The 25,112-nt window shown below is 39.0% G+C and overlaps 1 protein-coding gene across 2 annotated transcripts in view; it reads left to right on the forward strand.

Annotated features, from left to right (window-relative positions):
• ANKH (ANKH inorganic pyrophosphate transport regulator) overlaps positions 1 to 25,112 on the forward strand; it is a 99,263-nt gene that overhangs the window by 72,355 nt on the left and 1,796 nt on the right. Inside the window, exons 7-11 of one of the 2 annotated variants that reach the window (XM_027888435.1) lie at positions 11 to 103; positions 3,699 to 3,887; positions 21,669 to 21,798; positions 22,857 to 22,980; positions 23,545 to 23,644. In XM_027888435.1, the coding sequence (XP_027744236.1) occupies positions 11 to 103; positions 3,699 to 3,887; positions 21,669 to 21,798; positions 22,857 to 22,980; positions 23,545 to 23,644 (636 nt within the window). The remainder of the gene's footprint in view (positions 1 to 10; positions 104 to 3,698; positions 3,888 to 21,668; positions 21,799 to 22,856; positions 22,981 to 23,544; positions 23,645 to 25,112) is intronic. The other variant, XM_027888436.1, reaches the window with a different exon arrangement.

Here is a 25,112-nt window from a genome sequence, read left to right on the forward strand (position 1 = left end):
CCATTTGTAGGCAGTGGCAATTCTGACAGCTACATATCCTGTGGGACACATGCCGTATGGCTGGCTGACAGAGATCAGGGCAGTGTACCCTGCTTTTGACAAGGTGAGTGTCCCTATTAGGGGTGTGATAAATACCTTTTGTGTGGTTTTGCATGTGTGGTCCTCCTTGTTCTCTCTGTTTGTTGTTCCACTGATAGTTTTTTTTAAAATCCTAGTTAAAATTAATTGGCTTTGGGTGGCTTCAAGCTGTTGTCTGATTTATGATTTTAACCTTAGCTCTGGTATTAAGCTGCCTTTTGAACAGATAGGTGTTGTACTTTTAAGGATTAAAAAAAGTCCTCACAATCATATAACCACTTAGCTAATTAGGTTATTTCTCCCAAAGTGACATCACTGAGTGAACAAGCTCTCATGTCTGCTCCAGATTTTGTGGTATCTCTCAAGTGGGTTTGGGGTTCATCTGCTTACGTTAATATTTAGCAAATGCTGTTTCATAGACTGACAGTAACAGAGATAACGTACATTCTTTTAGTTGTACTGACTTAGCTGACCAAGGCTATGAAGATTTTTGTTGGTATATTGTGTAATTACATAAGAATGCAAAGACTGCTCCTGGAACTGAGCGCAGAGTAAATATATAACAAAAATTGATTTTATTTAGTCTCTTTTTTTTTCCTCTGATTTAGGACTGGTACTCACTAGTCCATATATTGCATGAAGAACAGTCCTGTCCTGTGACTCTAGAATTCAAATGCCAGATCCTCTTCTTTCCTTTATTTATCAATTAGTAACTGAACTTTCTGGTTCCAAATACTCATAAAAAATATGTTTACTTGCTCTGATGTGTTTAACTGGAGCAAACCCTGTTTGATATCATCCACCATATTTTGAAGGAGAATTTAAAACCAAAACAAAGTTAAATCTGTCATAACCTACTAACCTGCCTGTGTACAGCTAAATTGACCTGTCAGATAAAATATCGCATACAGGCTTTCTCAGAGGGCATGCTGCTGAAAAGGAACTGCAGATGTAAACCCAATAAATTTCAAGATAAAAATAGTTTGGGACAGGAAACTCAGGGGCTGCTAACCTCATTTGATCTGAGCCACAATCAAATGCACTACTACCAAGCTATAGTAACAGCAATTAAGACTCCTAAATTCAGTTCTCATTTAGCTGGTGGAAGATGTGCTGACAATCTAGTGGCGACAAGATTAGACCATAATTTGTGGATTCATTTATTTCAGTTTTAAGGTTGCTCATAGGGCTCTTGTGGAACACTGCGAGGAAGAAAATGCTAGGATAGGGTACAGATACTACAGTTCATTTAATTGCTGAAAAACTACATAATGGGAATTTTAGTTCCATGTTTTAAAAGCAATTTGGAATAAAATGTGCAAAGTGAGATAGCAACAGTATATGTCCTTGCAACCACGTGTGTAAATGCTTCCACCGTATATTTCAGACAATAAATACGAAACTCAAACCCACAGTGGTTTGGGGTTTTTTAGATTGCTGTGAGAATTGCCTTTCCCTCAGTCACACATATTCTGTGTGTCTCTGTGCCTTTCAAAAGCTTTTTTCTTTAAGATGAGGGCTTTCTTGGAAGAGTCTTGATAGAAACACTTTTTATTTCTGGGCCCTGTAAAACCTCCATTGTGATTTTCAGATGCCAAAACAGCGTGTATGCATTCAAACTCCCATTTTCTTTTGTCAGTTACTCAGAAAGTTGGCAATGCTGATGGCCATCAGAAGCACACTGACTGATGGGGTTTGGGATCCTAATAATCATTATGCCCCTCTTCAGTGGCTCTACTTGCGAAGTCACATTCTTGTCTTCACAGGGAAATCGTTACCTCTCTTCACATTTGTAAGAGAGATGCAGGGTCCTAGTTCAGTCTTTTATGAGACTGTGTCCAGAGCAACCTCATGGACTCAGACTAAGGATTAATATTGATATTTTCAAAGAAAACAGGCATATCCTAGTTCTGTGCTCTGTATGCTGGTTTCTGTGGTGATAATGCTGTTACTCTTCATGGTCTATGCAGCCTGATTCAGAGCAACTGTGAGAAGACTTGCGAATGCTGTTTATCTGATTACTAGATGGGAATGGATATTCTTTTTGCTCCAGGAGCAAAAAGAAATCATATTGAAAACAAATCATAGTGATTTGTTCTGAGAACTAAGTAGAGTGCAAGAGTAAGGAACAAAGAGTACGTGGTCAAGAGTTAGAGCCAAGGACGGAGTAGGACAAAGGCAGAGATAGCAATGATGAGATAGGAATGAATGAGAACTTTTCTTACCATTCCTTTTGGATGGCTTGATTTGGGTGTGATTTTCTTCCTCTTTATCATTTTAGCCTTGTTAGAAAATTATGCCATTCAGCAAAAAGTTCCTTCAAACACTAGTGAGTGATGTAAGCAAGGCCTATCTTCACATATACAAAAACTAACAGGAGCAAAGTGTCTCCTTAGAAACACAATTAATAGGAATAGATGCATGAAAAAGTGTTTCCAGAGAGTTTTCCTAACCTGTTCCCAAAAAAAGTCACCTCTGGGAGTGGCTTCCTGCTTTAGGGTCTGGGCTGTCTATCTGCATCTTCATGCACCCAAACTTCCAAGCAGGTATTTAGGCAGGAGTGTGGGGCTGTCTAGGTGCAGTTGCTGCACTGATCAGAACAAAAGCCTTAAATTACAAAATTCCATCACTACTTGAATGTGTGTGAAATGGTGTACTCTTCACAGAGCTTACGTTTGGTTTGTCACCTCTCAAGATGTGTTTGCAATAGTTCTATTTCTCCTACGAGTGACTTCAGTAAAGGAGGCTGACCGAGTGACAGACACTGTTGTTCTACCTGAGTTACATCAAGGATGTATAAATGTAGTACTATGTCTCATGGTACAGGTTTTATTAGCGGGTGCACAAACTTGTGTATCTCAAACAGCCCTAGGGTAAATGTAGTAGATGACCCCACAGCCTCTTGCTACAAGGCTCCTAATAGTGCCTTGCTTTGCTATCCCATCGCCTCCTTTCACAGACCATTTATTTTGTTTTTATGTGTTCCCCAAGGGCAATTTTAAATCTTCAGCTTCATTTGCTATATTAGATATTTGGAAGAAGGCTTTTGTTGTTTTAAATAAAACTTTGCTGCCATGTGAGTACAGAGCCCATGTTCAAGGTGGAACATCTAATAGTCCTAATTATGTTCTGTTCATTAAACTGCATTAACAGAGCTGACTGTTCCAGGAGCTTTGTTTATATTACCTACTTGTCTAATTGGATCAGTAAGGATGCTTGCATTGGTGATTTGGTACCACTTTGCGGTGAAAGGGAATGAAGTCCTATTTTTCCTGTGAAAACATGCTACAAACTTTACACTAAGGTTAAAAAAATCATGTGAAGTTTCCTTAGAAAGAGCTATTATCCTTTTTCAAAGCTGAATTTATTAAATAGAACTTACTCTTTTGAAAAGTAGGGAGATTACAGCCCTTCAGTGACCATAACAGCAGTTGGTGTCAGTTTAAGTGGAAAATGTTCTGTAGTGGTACAAAGTACTCAGAAAGCTCTAGGTTATAAAGCAAACAAACGAAGTCAGACATGGACAGGCACAGTCAGGCCCAGCACATGACCCTGGTGCCGTCAGCCTCCCGGTAGTCTGGAGCCAAGCTAATGCTCGCTATCTCTTTCTCTTACCCTAGAATAACCCCAGCAATAAATTGGTGAACACGAACAGCACCGTCACAGCGACACATATCAAGAAGTTCACTTTTGTTTGCATGGCTCTGTCCTTAACGGTAAGAAACCTTTGGTTCAACTCTCTGGTTTTTATCTCAGCCAGAAAGCTGTCTCCTCTGCCTAATGCTAAAAGCACTAGCAGTTCAAGAAAGGTGAGTTGTCTTTTCTTGTGAAGAACTGTTGCTTTTATCTGGAGAAGTGAGTGTGGTCAAAGTACTGGAGTACTGAGAAAATCAACTGTCATCAAGTCATGCCAGATATCTAAAAGGCTGGACTTATTTTATTTTCACAACTTTTCATTTCAAATCAACCTCCACGTGGAAGAAGATATCAGAGATCTGCTTTTCTTTTCATCTCTTTTGTTTTTATTTCTTTAAATGCACAAAAGTTCTGGTAGCTAGCATATCAGGAAAACAAAAGAATGCATTTGTGTCACATGCAGTGGGATGGCAGCCTGTCTCTGGGTGTCCTTCATTTACTGTGAATGGTAGGAAGAGCAGCACAGGTTGAACCTGCAGGAGCTGTTCCCTACTGCCTCTCATGGCACTGTTTTTTTCATGTGGGAGTACTTCCATGTGTGTTGATTCTGTTTGCTCTCAAAATTAACTAAAAAAGGCAGTCTCAGAGATGGTGCTGACACTGATTAAAGGATCTAAAGCCTTGTCCATGCTGGGAAACACTGCATCCTGGGATGACAGGAAGAAATTGTGCTGAGCCTACAGTGTTTCAAAACAACCAGCTTAGACACAGATATATAGTGCATCTTCTCCAAGAACACTGTTTTTGCACAAACCTTCTTAGCAACAAGCAGGCAGTTTTGGAAGAAAACTCTTAGAGCTGGTCGGGATCATAGCAAATGATGGAGCAGATGACCAGGGTAAATCCAATGTCTGTTTCTAGATAGGATGGATTTATAGTAGTGCTTAGGGCCATAACATCATCTTTCCTCAGTACCTGCAGTAGCAGGACAAAAGCAAAGGAGAACCTAGAAAACAGGTTTTTCGCAGAAAAAGTACTTTGTAACACTAGAAAAGAAATTGGGAAATGCAGCAGTTGTTTTAGGATCCAGTGCTCAGAGTCCTACAACTGAATTTGTTCATATCCTGGAACGGGATTTCTCTTTATCCCCAGAGTTCCATATTTTCCATGGGGCAGCTGGCAGCTTTGTAACTCCCTTCTCCCTACATTCATATATTTACTGTTGAGTAATGGAGTGATGACAGAATTTCTCCTTTTCATTTTAGTGTAGAACCTTTTTGACTGAGTTACAAGCGGCTTATGTGTGAAGAGAAACTAATTTATGTCAAAGGCAACCTTACAGTACACAAACCTGAAGTATTTGCAACCCACTCCCTTGCCACAACCTGGAAATTTTGAATACAGTACTCTGTGTCTTATTTCACAGTTGAAAATGAAGCAACTCAATCCATCCATAGCTAAATTGTATTTCTTCTGCTCTTTGTTTCCTGTACTTTTTCCCTAAACTGCTACAACTGGCCACCATCAAAGACAGAACTGGATAAGCCAATGTGGCATCTCTTATGTCTTTTAGTTTCCTTAAACTTGAACTCTTTTCATGTGGCTTAGAGACCAACAGCTCTTGCTCTAACCTGTATTTCCTACGCCATGAAACAAAGGTAGATATTTGTTGTCACTGAACTGGCCATTGTCTGAAGACTTTCCATGGCTCTCATGTTACCTAGGATCACACACTAAGGTTTTCTCTTGTGTCCTGTGACAGGCCAAGTTTATGTTTTCTACAGTTGGAGCCTCCCTTGAAGTCTGTCAGTGCTGTTACAGACCCACAAAGGGCAAAGCTTTCCTTGTTATAAATTGTTCTGAGAATACTGTTTAGATCTCAGAGATTCCTCTGAACTGAAAATATTCTTAATCTCCTGTGGTATTTATCAGTTTGCTTGAGTTCTGATAGATCATGAGGTTTTCACATTACCATTACCATCCTCTGCAGAGTAATTTTTAATTACTGCTTTTTTAAGCTTTTGGTTTTTGTCTTTATGGGATTTTTTTCCCCCAAAGTTCTCCATAGTACTTTCAAGGGCAGTTCTTTCATAAGCTCATCATGAGAGATTTATCCACACTGAAATTCCAGAAACACTTTTGAGGTCCATAGCTTTTCCTGTCCTATTTCTATTTTTGTCCGCTAGTGACAGATTCTTAGGATTGCTTGTCAACAGACAGAAGGGAAAAATAGACACATGAGCTCTAAAGATTCAGTTTGATTCAAAGGCCTGCCCGTGCAAATGCTTCAGAACACAAACTCAGTAGGTGTTGGTATGACTGAAATTAGTATGTGCCACGGGTTCTAAGGAACTAGACTTCAAATTTGCCTCTGTTGCTGCCAGGTGAGCTCCCATGGCCATCAGCAATAGCTGCGTTTTTATTCATGGGCTGTACTTCAACGAATGGCAGTTGGAGTAGTGGCATGACATCTTTTCTTTCAGATCAGAGAGAAAGTGGGGAACAGGCTCCCAGGCTGATAAGACAAAACAAACCAAGTACTTAGACATATCATGTGAATGCATTTTCCAGTGGATGATCTATAGAAGGATTCCAGAAGTTATAAAGATAAAGGAAGTCCATTAACCACTGGAAAAAATAACAGTGAAGCTTTAAGTACAAGCAGCAACCACGCAGGGAAGTACCTTCCCAAAGTAAAAACCTCAGAAACCTTCCAATCATTAAAGACATACCTTTTTCAGAGAACTGGCAGAAAAATGTTCTGCTTCCTTCCACACACCAGTCATGCCTGCAAAGCTACTGCTGCAACAGAAAGCATGTTTTCACTGTTGATGGTGACACTGTTGGGTCAGAGTAGAAAAAAATAATATTTTTGTTAAGACACATAACTTTGTGGTTTTTTTCAATCTTTATGGGATCTGAGAGGCTACACTTGTGCCTTCCCAGAGTAACTGGGCAGCATGCACATGTGTTCTGTGAAGTATGATCATAAGAGTGTTGTCTCATGGATTTGAAGCATCAGGTGGGTGTTAAAGCTACTTCATCAAAAAATGGGAATTAGTTGTATTGCTGAGTGAAAATTATGTAGACAAGCTATTTTATTTAAAGGCTGTAAGTAGAAGCCATTTGACTCCTGACATGTAAGAGAGATGATGTGATTAGTCATATCAATGTGGTTTTGATTGCAGGTAAGCAATGATTCCTTCCAACAGCCCTGTTTTGTGACTGTGTAACTGAATGTAAAATTTGTATAGCAGAGGGAAGGGAGTCGGCTGTCGAATTTTGCCATATACAGTTAAGGGACTGTTTGGATTTTAGAAAAAAAAGCATACTTGGTAGTTTACTTGCAGCTTAAAGAGTGTACATAGTGCTGTTTGCCATTATTTGTTACTTCACTGACATTAGGTACTATGGGAAAAATGTATAAGTGAGATACTGCTCCAAGTGCCAGTGTTGCTGCCATTGTGGATCAGTCTTGTTGAAGAATGTTTAGCTGAAGAACTAAAGATTTTGGTTCAATGCTAGACCTGTTTAGATGACCCTACAGAACAGCCCTGATAATGTTGCACATATGTGAAGACACAGACTCATGAGAGAAACATTTGTAGCACACGTCCCTTTGGTTGTGGGATGTATCAGCCTCAGTCCAGTGCAGAAATCCCAAAATAATTTGTCCGGGTGCTAAATTACTGCATTTCTCCATTGCAGCAAGGGTTTGCTCTGCCAGGGGGAGCATTCCCTTACCCATGAGCTGTGTGTAGAGGGGCAGGCTGTGTGAGGAGCAACCTACTCGAAGGAACCCTGCCATGCCCAGCAGGAGTAATGGCAAATAGGCTGTGCCTTAGCAAGGGTTTTTCTTAGAATAGCGGTAGTGTCTCTGAGCTTGGGCACTGTGGTGGAGAATTCAGGAGTTTTCCAAGGCAGCCTGTGGTGTGGCACAGATACTGCAAAAATACCTTTCTCTCTCTATTTCTCAGCTGAGCTCTTATTTAAGTGTTATGTGATGACACGAAGTTGCAGTCAGTTCAGATCCTGTTCCTTCACTAGTGTTAGCTGCTGACAGCCACGGGATTAATGTTTGGTCATCTGCCTCTAAACTGCAAGGCTTTGCAGGCTGATTTCATGTCACTTGTTAGTGCCTGTTATATGAAAGTAAAAGAGGTCTCCTTTTTGAAGGCTCAAGCTTCTTCTCTGCACCTGCTGCAGCCTACTCTCTGTGGTCACAACCATGCCCTCATGCACAGGTCTGCAGGCAAACCCTGTGCAGGTTGGTGAAGTTGTGTGTCCTGAGCTGAAAGCCAGCCATCAATTGTGCAGGCAGCACTAGGGGAAGTGGGGAAAGTGGGACATTTAACTCTCTGAGGGGACTGACAGTATATACATCTGTTTATGTCGCAGAGTCATGATAGAAGGCAAGAGATGTCTTACTTAACACGAGGCACAAACACTGGGGTAAAAGCGTGGCTGGGTCATTGTGGCTGATGCAAGATCACTGCATGAGGAACATACAGGGTGCTGATCAGAGAACACAAATTTCTGAGAGGGCACTGTGAAACCTCCCTTGCTGACCTTCACTAAAAATGAACCCGAATAGTCTGTACTTACTTGTTTGTTTATACCAGGAAAGGAGCACTCAGTTCTTACAGCAGTAGTTAGAGAGCTATGCAAATTGGTTCAGCTTTCTCTTCAAGCAGCCTCAGCTGGGACAGACCACAATGCTTTTGGAATGTGTTTCCAAACACCAGGTCCTGTTAGCTGCATTTTTCCTCATAGCTAAAATGCCAGCAAGACACATGGCCAGTTATATCTTCATAATCTTGAGTGTTCTGTGTATTACAACTGGTTTTCCCTTACCAATAAGACAGGCTCAAGGTGCTAGGGTGACATGCTGTGCACACCACATCATATTCATCTGTCTGTCACCAAGTTAATGTACAGCAGGAGATCTCCACAGTATTTCTCACTTTTAACATGTGTTCTATTAGAAACAGCTCAAAGCTCTTTCCAGCTTTAAGTACAACAACACAAGTGCTATTTAAAAGGAATTTCAATGGTGCTTTGCTTTTTTTTTAAAATTAATATGTGGTTAGGGACAAAGGGGGAAGGTAGTAGTTTTCACTAAAAAACAGATTGATTAAGAGGAGAAGCCAATTGTGTAGAATGCTGTCTTTTATTTAATTAGTGGACACTGCCTTAGAAACAAAATCCAGATGTTCAGATTTGCCCTGTCATTTTTCATTCCTTTCTATTCCAAAAGACTGAAAGACAGAATGGAGAGTAAGCTTTCACATTTACACTCATATACATGTATGTAATTTATGCAAGACTTACAAATTTCAGATTTACTTGTTAAAAACAAACTAGTAAAAGCTTTCAATCCCTCTTAAAAAAAGAAACATTGCCATGAAGTTTCAACTAAAGTGAAGGTTCAGGCCCTTAAGGTAAACAGATTGATATGCACTATGTTGTGGTAACCAAATTCAAATGCCAGGTCACCTGTACTAGATTTAAATCTTAGTGAAAGTTTAAATTTAGTTTACTTAGGAGCAGACAGCTGGTCAGTTTACTGGCTTACGTGCTTAACCCTGAGAGCTGAATATACGTATGTCAATACATGTCAAAATGTCACCTGCTTACAGTCAGGTTTCATTTATTGAGTCTTCAATTATATTGCTTATAATTGAGGAGTCTAATTATAACTTTAAAATGTTTCTAATACTTGTATATTATTTTTTATAGTATTTGTTAGGTAATCTCTTACATTCTATAAGTAAAATACAGCATAGTTTTGTCAATAGAATGTAATATTTATATTCGTAATTTACTCTTTCAATGGAGTAAAAAATGCTGATTTCTAAGGGCTCCTGCTGATGAGCATCTGTAGTTTAAGGAATTACTATTGGCAAGGGTTGTTTCTTTCATTTGCTTGAAGTTATCAGTCCTTTAGGAAGAGCAGCTGGGACATTTTGTCAACTGACATTTTGTCAGCTCTCCAGTGATTTTTACCTTGTAGCACAGCAGCATAAACTATCATCACTTGGCAGTTATATTCATCTCATATATTAATGTATAATATATGTATCTGATATGCATATAATCATATTCAGAGTGCCATTCCAAGTGAGGGGTTTTGTACTATATTATAACAATCAGAAGTATTAAGCTGCAGTATTTTTCATGTTCATTTCATTATTTCCCCCCAGCCATGGGCATAAAAAGGGACAGATGATAGGAACTATAGACTTGCAAAATTCAACAGAGGGACTCCTCAGTTGAAAACAGCAGGGAGAGGTCCAGAGTCAAAGGGTTCCTCTTGCTGGGTCTCTATGATGGGACCAGTTTCAGCCTGAAGAGAGGAGGAGGAAAGTCTTTGTTCCATTTCACCACAGTTTACTGCAAGCCATCCCATCATTTTTCTAATTCTCAGTCATCAACTGCTTGGTTATGTTCTATAATTAATCATCAAGCACCTAGGAGATAAGAAGAAAACCCTGATCATGAACAAGGAAGACAATGTAACAGGGAAAAGTGCTTTTATGAAAAAATTAGAAGTGCAGAAGATGGGACTCAGTAGTTGCTGCTTTCTGCTTAATTCTGTAAGAGGGAGAGTGTGCCACTCTGGAAGAGAAGCAGCTGTGTTTCATTAAGGCTGAGAAGCCCTGTCTGTTTAAAAGGCAGGTCCAGATGCACGAGCTTTTGTTCTCTGTTTTAGATTTGGTTGTGCCAAACTAGGAACTGCCAAGCGGATACCAGCTGCTGACCCTCCTGTCCAGGTGATCAGCAAGGCTCCACCAGTCAGTGAAATGAATGTAGCACTGGCTGATCAAAGTGGAGCCTGCATGAGTGAAGACAGAATATTCATATCAACTCAGTGTATTATTGCAATAGCATTGCCTTATTGACTTATTCCCTCATGCTATGCAAACATTTTATACTCAATAGTTGTTTAATTTCCAGTTGAACTAAGCAAATCATATTTCCCAGCCCTCAGTCTGGCAGCTGATTTTTCCCTTGAGGGACACCAAAGACAGTACAATTTTCACAGGCCCATTTCCTCTCAAATATTCAGTCTCTAGTCTAATAAATATACCATTTCATATCCCTCTCCACACTTACAAATAAGTTCATTTTCCACATGATAAACTATCCAGTGTAAAGCTCTTATGTACAGAATACACTGATGTATTTGATGTTTTCAACTATGCTGTCTGCTAAACAGTGAGACAAAAAGCAGCTGTTGAGAGAAGTTACAGGAGAGAAGTTAAAGAATTCTTTGCATCTCTGCAACAAGACTGACTGCTCACTTAGTAGGTATCCTTAGCTTGTATTCAGGGTAATATTGAATTAGGCTGGTGTATTGAGAACAAGGAACATGTTCAGTTTTCACTGAAACCTCTGGAAGGCAGAGGAGTGTCCATAGCGTGAAGTAACTGCATGGCAGATCCCTGGGTGTCAGTTGATTGGTGTCAGGAGTCCCATGCAGACTGGCATTTAGTCACCATGAATGCACTGACTGAGTTGCAATAGCTAGAGAAGTATCATGCACTTCAGTTTGTTTCCAGCTTTGGAGATGAAATACCTGAAGGGTCTTATTTCAAGACCAAGAGAGAGTAAATTGCATTCAGGGCCTGAGATTAATTTTTAGATGCCTTAGGCAGCTTTGCTGTAAATTGAGGATGTACAAAGGAATATTTTAAAACAGGGTTTACCACAAGCAGTAAGAACAAAGTTTCACAAAAATAAGGTTAGTGTTTTTATCATTTCCTAAAGAAAATAAGGTCATTTACCACTACTACTGTGAAATCGCTACTGGACTGTCAGATAGCAAGAAAACATAGAAATACTAGAATTTATCCCCTTACCTTCATACATTTGAGCAAACAGAACAGTAGAGTTCTGTGTGCTCATTTGATTAAGTTTGGTAAAGATCAGCCTAGAGTGGAGCAAAGCAATTTGCAATTCTGATCACTGCAAGAAACTGTTGGGGCTTTTACTGCATTGTTTCTCTTCCACTCTCATTTACAAGGCCTTTAGCCAAGCACCTGCTCCCTTATCTCCATGCTTTCAAGTGATTCAGATGCTGGAAAGGGGAACAAGAAAAAAAAAAACAACAAACCAACCTGTTTCTGTTCTTTGTGATAATTTTTTTCAGTGTATTGAGAGGGTTGCAACCAAAGAAAATCATCCAAATTATTGCAAATTGTATAGCTTTGGTAGCTATATACATTCTGGACCGCTAAAGCTGGTTCTTATTACACAAGTTGAAATCAGAACAAAGTGGTGATTTCTGAGATCCTTTTCAGCATTCTCTGTGCTTTGCATCTAACCTGCATGCAATGCTGAAACCTTCCCACTTGCCCATCTCAACTCTTACAGAGATGACAGATAGCAGATATTCTGAAATGGCCCACTAGGGCCAAATTGTGAATTAGGAAAAGGACCGGTAATGGATGGAGTTGTGGTGAAATATGAAAGTACTTAATGCTAAAGAGAGAGCCAGAGATGTAGTCTTTGTGCAGGGATGGTGCAGAATTGCACAGCAGCTGAACAAGTAGGTACAAATGGACTAAAGTTAAGAAAGCCTCATTTTTTCACAAATTTTTGACTCGTGGTCGAGGGAATAGCATCAGGGTCTGAAAAGGACAAGCCATACTTTAACTTTCTTGGCATTTCAGGTACTTGACATCTTTCCTGCAAAAGGGCAATGCAATATGACATCCAGTTCTAAACCTCATTAGCCTGTTCTGTCATGAGGATTTGGCTACCGTAGCATTTCTGCCTTACTAGAAGAAACAGTTGTACCATACCATGGAAAACAGGATTCATCATCATGATTTCTTTCATGTAAATGAGGAAATCTGTGAGTTATCAATGTTCATGTGCTCAAACTGTAACATTGAGCAGACTAAGTTACTCCGTAGAAATCACAAATTCATATTCTGGATCAGAAAGGTAGCATGACTTCTGATGGCAATAATACTTTTCAGTTTTTGACACACTTGTGTTTTAACAAACATGGCCTGGGCCATGAACTAGAGTTTCACACCATTGCTGATCCAGTAGATCAGCTACCAGCACTGCACTAAAATTTATAGATGGAAGATTACATAAGAGCCAACTTTCTTAAAGTGGCTTGTGTTACTGCATTAACTGTATTGAGCCTTTGTTGTTTTCTAAAGTTGACCAAGGTTATATGATTTTTTTTGGGGGAGTGGGAGTTGTTATTTTTTTAAGGAACTTAGTCTGACTGTGGAACTTTAGAGTTTGAATAATAATTGAATTTTTTTTCAAGGCATCACACAATATCAAATTGCAGATTAACACTGCCTATCCTCGTTCCCCTTCCACATAATTTAAAGCAATCATACTTTATAGTATATTGTTCAGTTCGTCCAGGTTGAAGCAATAGTAGATCCTTCCCTGTCCAAGGTCATGCTTACAGCTCTCCTCAACAAGAAATTTTCCTGAATATCTCCTTTTCTGCTTGTGAGAATAATTAATTCCCTCTGAAGATCTTCTGGCTGAGAGTAGCTACTGCAGTGTATCTTCATTCCTGGTATTTGTTGCTTGCTTTCAGGAAAGAATACCTTTTTATAATGAAGAAGAGCTTAGCAATTGGCTAGCAATTGGCTTTAAGAAACAGTACAAACTGTATTTTCTTCAGAACAGAAGTACTGTATAGCATTATTTAGCCTTGTATGTAGTTTTTCCATTCAAATTTAAGGATAAATGAAAGGAAATGTGTATAGGACCAATGTTTTGCTGCCACCATATATACCTGTGACATTCAGTGTCAGAAGTCACTGAATGCTCAAATCCTTGAAGAGGCCACTAGATTTGTGTACAAGGTTCATTCAGTTTTTCCTGTCTTTTATTGTCTGTCTTTATTTTGCATCTCTGCATTGCTTTATTATCAAAGGTTACAACTGGGCTTGACTAAAGACAGTAAAATCCACAGCAGTAAATGCCACAACAGGAAACTAGTCCCTCTCAGAGGACACAACCCCAGCTGCCGACCATGCTGGTATCTCAAATTCCCTTGGTGACAGAGTTCAGTGTCCTTATCTCTCATGAGTATACAAAGAGAGAACATAAAAAAGAGGTGCAGATTTTCCCCACACTCTCAAATCTTATTTCACCAATGGTTTCATTACAGCCTCACTGTATTAAAGAGATTTCACAAGTCCTATCTAGGATATTCGTATTTTAAAAAAGCAACGTTAACTTTTAAGACTAAATCCACTTTATTTTGATTTTACTGTCATACACTATATGGATGCCAAGGACAGCATTTAGAATAATACCACTCATCTGATGGATGAATTTGTTTTCACTGCTTTGATTTTGCCCATCTCTGAACTCCCAGATTATTTTTTTTTTTTTTAATCTTCAGGCTGCTGGCACAGAAATAACAATTGGAAAACATCATATTGGTAGACATTAGCTCAAGCAGCTCTTTACCTTTTCAAGGTCAGGTTTAGTTCCCACTTCAGTAAAAATTATTTCAGACATGAGTGGAAGCATTCCTGCCTGTTCAGGAAGATGCTGGACCACCAGAGGCAGACTTTATGAAATCCTCATAAGGGCCTTTTCCCATCCATGGTACTGCACTGAGCCTTTGTCCCTGGAACAAGGGTTTTCTGTTTGCTCCAGTGAGGTGGAGATTGATGTCTCCTTCATGATTGTTCAGGTTTCACACAAAGGGTCTATTCTGTGAGAGTGGCTGTAGCCAGCAGAAAAGGAAGCGTCAAAAATTGTCACTGCAGCATGTTTCTGCTCATAGTCCATAATCGCAATAAGAAGCAGCAAGGGCTGCAGAAAACTCAGGACAGAAGAAAATTACTATGTTGTTACATCAACAATTTTCAGAGAGGGCTCAGGAATCTGCCAACTTTGGTTTATTCAAGCTTTTTAGAAGTGAAGCTGTACCCAGTAAAATACCCTGCTTTCTGTAAAACACTTAAACAGCAGAATTCAGTGGGGAGATATAATGACTACCTTAAACAATTTAGTGACCCAACCCAGCCTGAAAAATACCACCTAATTACTTTCAGCAGCAGCTGGGGGGAAAGCAAATGTGGCATCGTGTTAATGCTGTCAGAGTGTGATTTGTGCAGATGCTTGATCTGGCTTTATTTCTAAAAACATAGTGCTCCATCACTTCAAACTATAAGGAAAGTTGGGGGAGGCAGAGGGAGACTTAGATATGTATAAACCAATTGTTTCAGGAGGAGATAGGGAATGTTTCCGCAGGCAGATTCTGGTTCCTTTTGCTCCCCCTGCTGCTTGATAAATTTTATGATGGTTTATTTAATTTTTACACCCCTTTCACAGAACACAAAGTTCACAGAAATCTATGCTGACTTGCACGTGCCTAAGGGATAATCATTATAAGAGAATGTCCTTGTGATTCAAGTCATCAGTATTATGCTAAATTGCTTTCAGATATGTCTGTGGTCTGACATTTTTACTGCTTTCAGATCCCAGGGCTTTTTGCTTTGTGGGATCACAGAATTGTTCAGGTTGGAAAGGCCTCAGGAGTTTATCAGGTCCAGCCTTTGGCTCAAAGAATTGTCAGTTGTGAGTTCAGGACACGTTCCCTGGGGCTTTGGACAGTGTTCCTGAAAACCTTACATTTCCCACACAAGAAAAGGACCCTTTTCTGAGTTACAGGGAATGTGAGCAGATGTCATGATGTATCTCAACAGAGCATCAGACTGCAGCAACCTTTAACTCCTCAAAGCCTCAAGCAATTTGGGATGATGAATTTAGGTTTTTTGCTCTGTATCAAAAATTCCTCAAAACTGCCAAAACTGGGATGGCTTTGCAAAGACTTGTCTCTGACATGATTTACAGTAAAGATACCATACAATTCTGCAGGTCCATTCTGATGTGGACCAGGCCGTGGTATGTGATAAACTTCCATAGCAAGGCAGTGATGCTGGCCTCTGCTGTTGTATCATACCCAAGAACTCCTCCACAGCTGTCAAAGAACTTTATGATTGTTTATAGCAGTGTGCTTAAAAAAAACAAAACAAAACAAAAAACAACCACAAAACAACAACAACAACAAAACCCCAACCATCCTAACTTAAACATAAACCCATGAAGTCTTTAAAAGCAAGAAGTTTTTAAACCTAGACTTTTTGATTTCTTGGTCCACAATAATACACTAATCCTTTATTTGTGTAAATTGATGAGTAGCTGTATTGCCTTTCTTCATAAGAACCCCGCTGAACGCTTTTCATGTTGTTCAAGTATCTCTGCATAGTGACATGCTTGCTTCAGGAGGTATTAGGTCTTTGTGTTCTGTTGCACACCTGCATTCAACACAAAAACACATCTCAACTATATTCTGAAAAGGGGCGTTAATTATTAACTATTTCTGTTGTTTCAGTACTAGTAAGTAGTTAACAGTTAAAAATCGTTGTTACTATTATTCTTTATAAACATACAAAGTGCAGTTAAACAGTAAGATGTTGGAGAAAGTTTTGGAGTGACAAGCTCCAGTACTACATCGTCATTTAAAGAACTAAATTTTAAAGGTCTCTGAAAGTATGGATTTAAAATAGCCATAAAACACTACTAAAAACAAATTAAACAATTTTTCCAACATCCTGCAAAATAAGATATTGAACAGAGGAGGTGAATTCATCCTTTTACATTGATGCAAGTTAGAACAGGCTGTTCTCTTGACTTTAAAAATGTATCTTTGAGATCATCTTATATTGTGTGATTCAAGCTCTGAAAAGAGACAGAATTATGGAAGTTCTGCGTGTGCGAGAAAGAGGGGGTCGGTTGAAATATTTGGCAAATCAGGAGATCTGACCATGGCTACTTTTTGGTTTGTTTATTGCACAGTTCAAAAGACAAAATCATATGACTTATATTCTTCCATATTATTAGGAGTGATAAAATTAACTGATACTATCTCAAAGATCTGAGGTGCAATTCAAACCTGAGATGTGTCATAAGATGTAAAGTAGATTTTCTTAGCCCTCACTGGGCACAGTGTAGCATAAATGAGAATAGAGAGGTCATGAACAAGGCATGAAATAAATTAGTTAAAATACAATCCTCAGTATATACACAGAACAATGTTGTGAAGAAAAACACTTCTCTTAGACAGCTGTACTTCTGCAAATATAATAAGTTCAACAAATTATATGAAATATCTGCTGAGAGTTTTTTTGCAGGAGAAAAAATATGAACTGCATTTCATCACAGAATAACCTTTAACAGGTTAACCATTTTCCATGGTAAAATCTATTATTTGAGACTCATTCCATGAGTCCATGTCCAATCTATTTTTAAAAACATCCATTTTGGATTCCATAGCGTCTTTCTGAGGAACATAGAGCCATACCATGTCTCTGTCATCTGTCAATTTTTCTTCTAACTGAAGACTGCACTGAAGTCTAGAAAATCTGTACTGTTGTTCACAGCTCACTGGAATACTCTTTTGTGCCGTATATTTATCAATGAATGTCCCAAGAGACAAGCAGCTTTCTGAAAGTGCCAAAAAGCAAATCAGTCTAGCACCCTGCAGGTTACTATACACATGACAATAGCCTTTATTAGCATAATATGTTATAATACATTATGTAGTGAGTCTCTGAGGTTTAGTAATCCCTGTCAGCAACCAGAATAAATGGAAATAGCTTCCAGGAGATGCAGGGCCTATGAAAAGACTTCGTTTTCAAAAACTAGAAATTCAAACTCATACATGCAGCCTCTGAAACAAAATCTCATGAACAATCTTTCATCACAATCATTTGTGAAAGTCAAATGTCTCAAGTGTACTTAAGAGATTAAAGAGAAGTTGAACTGAGCGCTAGCAGTTCCATACTTTCCATACATTCCATGAAACAAAGGTTTGGTTCATTCTCTCAGACTTGGCGACAGCAGATATTTTTAATTTTGACTTTTTAATACGCTTAGACACTGAACTCGTTAGCTTAGAAGAGCCAGGTTCCACATAAACGTAAGCACAGCTCCCTGAGGGCAGTATCTAAGCCACAAGTGAGAGGGTTCTTTACTTATTTTAATGCACAGCTGGATTGGAAAAACCACTGATATTAGATATGTTGCATGCACAACATAATGCTGCATGGGATGAAGGTGCATCACAATTACTGAACTCCTGAAGGCATAACTGCCAGCAGCTCAGACCATGCAGACAGGGAAAAGGCATCTCTTATGCTACACTTTCTGTGCCCTTCCCTTTAGCAATTCCCAGTGTCATTTAGCAGGGAGACAGTACTAATCTAGGTGGAGCTTTAATCTGCTCTAGTACAGCTGTACTGATTTTCTTATGGTGCTGTGAGTTAATGACATATTTAGTAAAGTTTTTCAAATTTTAGTAGCGTAGAACAATTACCAATACCATAACACTTAAGATCAGTTCAAATTATTAAAACACCTTCAGAAATTCTTAGGTTATTGTTGTTGATACAGAGATAACATCGCTATAATAAATAATACTGTCTTTATACAGGCCTGCTTATTCTCAGTAGCATTCCACTCTCCAGTTTATACCTTCATTTTTTCCTGTATTTATAAAGCACTAATCGCTGTTCAGTTGAAGTTCTGGTTAAATGATCAAAGGCTTTAACAAAACTATCCTTTAATATCCTGCTGCACTCATACCATAAAACAGAAAATCAAATCAACTCTGTTGCTAGAACTCCACATTCCAAATTTCTTACTCTCAAAGCATCAACAAAGCTCCAGCCTCAGCAGCGTTGCCAGGTACAATACTCAACAGCCAACTGCAGTTGCAGCCTGGAGCTGCAGTGCCACTATGCACGCGGGTTGCTGGCTTTTGCAGAAGCTTTCACTGCTTAGGCTTCATCTCTTGATTAGATTAAATTGAAGGTACAGCTGTAATCCTACCCAAGCCATTTATTCTATTTTTAACCTTGCAGACATGCAGAGAAACACAAGGCGGGGGGGGAGAAAACAGTGTTAAATTATAAGATAGGAATCATGCTATAGGTAATTCTATTTACAAAGAAATCTTTACAGAGGGGGTAATCGGCATTGAAATGGGCTGCCCAGGGAAGTGGTGGATTTGCCATCCCTGAAGGTTTTTAAGATGAGACTGGATGTGGCACTTGGCGCCAAAGTCTAGTGACCACGGTGGTAGTGGATCAAGGGTTGATGATCTCAGAGGTCCTTTCCAAGCCAGTTGATTCTATGATTCTATTTCTTTAAATCTTTCGTGATCTGAGTCACAGGAAGTTAGCAGATCCTCTCTCTTATTGTCTGTACCACACTCCCAGTTTCCCTGGACTGCTTGCAGTTACCATCCTCTCTGGTCTCATATTAGGCTTCACCTTTTACCAGGGTAATGACAAACATCTTAAAGACCACTCAGAATCACAAAAAAGCTGACTTCATCCTATTTTCAATATACCTCATGTGTAATAAAATCAGCAGCTGAAATACCTTCCCTCCTTTGCACATTTAGTATTACTCTTTTCCTGATGTAGAGCCTGGGTTTTTTCCACTACATTTTAAATTTGTCTTTGAAATAGTATGGAAGCTTCCCAAGTTGCAAGCATCTAAAATTTAAATTGCAGACAGCTTGAATGATGCAAAGCAATAATTTGGAGGCTTTGTTCCCTGTGAATAGCTGCTCATAAGATGACATAGAGGAATCTCTGAACAAAATGAAACCAGTTATCAATATCGCAACCAAAAAGATAGGAGCACGCTGAGACAGAAATAGAAGGTCCTTATGCTGCCATGCCTCACCTCCTCAAACTGCTTATTCTTGAGCTTGCTGTCTTTCCCTACCAGCTGCTATGTAAGAAGTGCTCTTTGAAGTCATTTATCAGCACCAACTCTCTGCTGACTGGGGGGGGGGGTGGATGGGGAATATTGCAGTTGGAGGAATGACCTCATACCACCTGGGTATGTCATTACCTCTCGTTGGCTAACTGACCTTCCTCCCAGGGGAGCTGGGTGGAGATTGACTCTGTTCTTATTAAGGCCAGAAGTTTTAACTTCAAAGAGAGTAGGATTGAGGACAATTCGTTTGGTCACTAATTTGCTTGCCTGTCTAACCATGTTCAATACTCCTTCAAGCAGCTGTAGAAGAAGGAAAGGCTGCTATTTGCCTTTTGCTAGTAGTGGGCAAACTACTGTTAGCATGCACACATGGAATCTTGCAGTACCAGTAACTATATTGCTCAGTAGGACACTAATGGCATTGTGCAGTACAATTAAGCACTATAAAGGTCTTTGCTTTAATGAAAACAGCAAATTGTAATTGAAGAGTGGACATCTTTGTGTCTTATTTTGTCTATTAGACTTTGAAGAAAGATTTGACAAAATATTCCCTGTACTACTGCTTTACAGGTCATTTGCAGGAAGAGTACAAATCACTGCAGTCTGCCTAATGGTGCCTCCAACAATGAAAGAATTCACTCTGTTGTTGTACAGTCACTTTTTAATAAACAAATTCTGAAGCACACAATCTCCTCTGCTCTAGATTGTCCCCTCTGCTTCATTTGTACTCTGTACAAGTCAGTTGGTAGGCTCAGTTCATCTTCTGCTCTTACCTTCCTCCACTTACTGTTCTCCATATAGGTAATGGAGAGACAGCATCAGATTAGTCAAGTAAAACATTCAATTTTGAAAAATAAATAATGGTTCGTACCCTAAGAAGTAGAGAATAAAACTGAAGATGAGCCTTTTTTACAGGAAGGTGAAATGTTTTGTTCACCACGCAAGCTGTTGGAATGCAAGACCTCCCACAGGTCACTCAGTGACAGGCTTTGGGAAACTAATGCGATCTGGGTGCTTGTAGGCTGAACAGAAAGGACAGTTTCTGGCACACAACCAAAGAATGAGAGTGAAATCCCAGCTGTCTTGGAGGTGGTAGGACTTCAAAGACTAGGTTTAAAAGCCATCTGAACACGTGGGAGTGTGACAACTGGATAAAAAGAGAAGAGCTAGATACTAGGATACGAGCTTGTAGGCTAAATTATAAAAGTGGTTACAGTTTTGCAGACTGTATTGTACAGCCAGTGTGTTTATTTTATCTGGTACACTGGTTTGTACCTTGACGAGGGGAATGCCAGAGCATTTAAGGTCCCAAGTTTTGCACCATTCAGTCAGCTCACTTCCTTAGCATCCACTTTACTGCAAGAATAACAGGAAGAAATAATTTTAAAATCAGAAAACCAAATTAAATAACAAAGTAGTTATATTTGAAGGGATGCCAGGTACCCCTTCTTACAGGGAAAGTTCTGTGAGGGCTGTCAACACTGTTCTTCAGTGAGTGAACTGAAACCAGACCTGCCAGCTGCCAACAGCCTCCTCAGCTCAGCTAAAAGCCCTGCCTCAGTACTGACCAAAAAATTAAACAGTATGTACTACCACTGTACCATTTGTTATGGGTTTTTCATGGAAGTTTTTCTTTCATATGTGGACTAAACAGCATGATCTTCAACGAAAATAATAAGACTTTGTGGATTTGTGGCCTGAGGGCACTGTGTCTGCAGGACTGTGCTAACACCTTTGCCTAGTCTTAGATTTAGATCAGATCTCTGGTCTTTCAGGACTTCAAATCTTTAGTCACTAAAACATTTGATAATCTGTTTAGGAATATGAGTGTCTTAACCAGAGCAAGTGTTGTAAAAATCAAGTTTCTTACTTTTTTTGTAACAATTAGAGCATTCAAGTACAACTTTGCAGGAATCACAAAAATTCTTTCTATATGCATCAGTCTTGGTGTGTGAGGAACATGAAGGGTAGGAATTGCTTCTGAAGTTAACGTCTCTCTCTTGGGTATATCTGTATTTGAATGCAATCTAATTATACATATACAGTATATTTATCATTAGTAGAGTTATCTACTCATCAGTAAGTTAGTCCAGCAGGGACTATCTTTTGTTGTGCTTCCCATCTGAAACATAAACATTTCCTAATTTTGTTTTTCCTAGCTCTGTTTTGTGATGTTTTGGACGCCGAATGTATCAGAGAAGATTTTAGTTGACATAATTGGAGTAGACTTCGCTTTTGCAGAGCTGTGTGTCATTCCTTTGCGCATCTTCTCCTTCTTTCCAGTTCCAGGTAAAAAAAAAAAAAAAAAGAAAAAGGAAAACTCTGTAACCTCAAACCCAAACCGACAGTGAAGCATGGTTATAGGATCTGGCGTGGCTGTACATACAAGTGTGGCTAAATGCATGCCTAGCATAAGTATTGTAACTGTTTGTATTGAAGCTGATAGAGACCTAGGGTATTTACATCAGTAGCCAAGGTACAAATCTTGCAGTAAGAGTGTCAATCATTCGGCAGATTTTTGACTGTCAAAAGTAAAGCTTGAATTCTTTCTATTGTCATTGGCCGGGAACAAATATGTGAATGGCAGTAGAGATACATGTGAGCCAAGGCTGAGAGTAACTGTTTGGAATAGCATCTAGGACCACCTCCAGATTAACATCATCTCCATTAGTCTCCACTTCTGCTGACAGACTCAGTGGCTTTTTCAGACACAGAGCATAAACAATATATAATAAAAGTTGATACTCTTATCAAAGAGCAAGACAAGCTTGACAGCAATAATCAAAATGTTTCTCCTCAAAAAATTTCCAGCTCTGTAATTAAATGTGACATCATGTGGTGTTTTCTGCTTATATGACAAGCCAGTTTTGTAATAAAGGTAAGCTACAAATATAAGAACAGGTACATGTAGATATCTTTTTTTGTGCCTGACTGTTACACCATGTACCACAGCAGATGAAAAATTTTCCTTGGTATGACTTCTCTTTAGGGAAGGGGATAGTTTTTTTTTAAATGAGGAAAACAGAATGGACCGTCTAATAAATTGGTTGTAAGAGATTAGCTCTTAGGAAGGATTGCTGTCCATAACTGGCTTTTTTGTTTGTTTCTTTGTTTTCCCCAAATCACTATATTAAAACAATTTGGATATAAGATCTACTTCCTTTCTAATGGGGTTTCCCAGGGTGCAAAGTTACCAGCAACAAGTTTCACAGTGGTTGTTTCTGAATTGAATTTTCATTCTCTCTGCATGAAAGAGGTGCAAATGAAATGACTGACTTTTTTTTTTTTTTTTACTACTCTTGCCTCCTTTTCTCCCCATCCCCTCCCCTTTCCCTGTTGATGAACAGTGACTGTAAGAGCACACTTGACTGGTTGGCTGATGACTCTGAAGAAGACATTTGTGTTGGCACCCAGCTCAGTGCTGCGGATTATCGTCCTCATCACTAGTCTCATCGTGCTGCCTTACTTAGGGTAAATCGTTATTCTTCACAAAACTGATGGGTCTGTTTTCCTCTTCGTTCCTGTTTCCTGTCACTTTATATCTGAATTTGCACAGTCAGACCTTTTTTCCCAAATAAGTGTCAATATCTGAAAAAGAAAGATTTAAAAATTTATGAGTGTGACTGCTCTGGGCAGGCACAGTACTGATGTCCCATTTGAAAAAAATACACAAATGTCAGAGGCAAAAACGTATCCTAAGGAGAATTTATTTCCATTTCATTAAATGCATTGTTAAGAAAACTAATGGAAGAATATCTTGTTTGTAAGTTAAATAATCTATTCTACAGCACACTGTACAAGACTTCAAATTCTTAGTCCATAGTTTGATTCAGCGTGCTTCTGGTACTAAACAGTGTAGCCATTAAGGAACAGACAAGTCCTTTAAAATGCTGGTTATTCTCTTTGCCAATGTATATTATGTCTTTGAAGAAAATATTTCTAACAAGAGACTGGTTCTATGTGCCAGTAAAAATGTAATTACAAATCATGTATTCTCACACCACCATGACTGCTTTCTTTTTATGCCATCTACAGAGTTCATGGAGCCACTCTTGGAGTAGGATCCCTTCTAGCTGGTTTTGTAGGAGAATCCACCATGGTTGCAATAGCAGCCTGTTACGTCTATCGTAAGCAGGTAAGAATTTGGCTCTACAGGATCTGGTGAAAGCAGTTGATGAATACAATTGATTTGAGTTCAGATTAAGAGTACACTTTTGAAGTGTAACTCCTCAGCATCCCCAGTTACTGAATTTGGTTTGCTTCCCTGTTTGATCTCAGGAGTGTGCAACCTGGAAATTCTTTGGGTTGAACTAAAACCAAAAGGTGCCCTCCAAACTGCTAGTGAGGATTCAGGCCATGGAACATGCTGTTCTGAAGTGATCCTCTTGTTCCTCAAAACACATGTATCATGGATAGCCTGTCCTTACCACCACCTATTTTGCACTGTATATCTACTACTACAGTACAACATAACATTTTTATGTAGACATGGAAACTACTCATCCAAATTTATTATATATGTAGGTATATGTATATTGAATCATAGAATCACAGAATGATATAATACTTTGTGTTGGAAGGGATCCTAAAGTTCCAACTAGTTTTAAGTCCCCTGCCATGGGATGTGTTAGGTAGTGTATACATATATATCTCTATGTATACTTCTATTTCATTATAAAACCAACTCTGCTGAAAATGGACAAAAAGTACAGTTGCTTATATATTTTTGCCATCTAGAGGACTGGCTTAAAACAAGATACACTCCTGCAGCAGTTGATAATAACAGCTTATAAATAATTAAACAGGGGAGGTTTTCTTGTATGCATATTTTTATATATTTCACATACTACAACCCTGCATGTACACAGTAGTAGTGATACAGGGATTTCAAAGAATATTCCACTAAATTAAGTTCAAAGACAGGATAAATATTGTCTGGGTGACTGGGTACATCACAATGCCTCCATGTTGTGTCCTTCCAGTTACGTATTCAAAGCACTGTGTAGGGCACCAGGTCTGACTCTGTGCAGAAACAGCATGGTTGTGTACATCATTCCATAGTACACCTCTGTGGGTGGAAGCAGAAAACGTAATCTATGCAGTGACAGTTTTTTTTTCAATTAGACATCTTATGAAGTGTCAAGGAGAGATACCCACCACTTCTATTTTTGGAAAAAAGTACAGAAGATGGAATTTCTGAAAGCCTTATATTGGAACAACCTAAAATCAGTTTTGATATGTATTAACAATGCAGGCCATGGCAACAGATCAAAGTGTGTAAGGTTCATAAGACAGTTGAAGAATCGTGATCTCTATATCGTGGTTAGTTGTCATGTTTTTCTTCAGAACCAAAGAGTAAAATCTGTAGACTCTGAAATGGCCTGTTCTTGGCCTGTTTCACAACACTGGACTAATATCCTCATTGCTTGTTTGTTACAATCATAGCTCATAGAGTGTTTTTGACAAGGTGCTTCATTTTTTGCAGTGGTGAGTGCAGGTAGTAGTAGTAATAACTGTGCCAACCTAATTTATTCTTTATTCGGTGTGACAGTGGCAGAGCCAACCAGTAGCTCTATGCACCAAGTTACTTTCACCTACAGTTT

Source organism: Empidonax traillii, unplaced genomic scaffold (genome assembly GCF_003031625.1).
Source record: "Empidonax traillii isolate 1590-97213 ecotype Southwest subspecies unplaced genomic scaffold, ASM303162v1 scaffold238:size1398292, whole genome shotgun sequence".
NCBI classification, from domain to species: domain Eukaryota; kingdom Metazoa; phylum Chordata; class Aves; order Passeriformes; family Tyrannidae; genus Empidonax; species Empidonax traillii.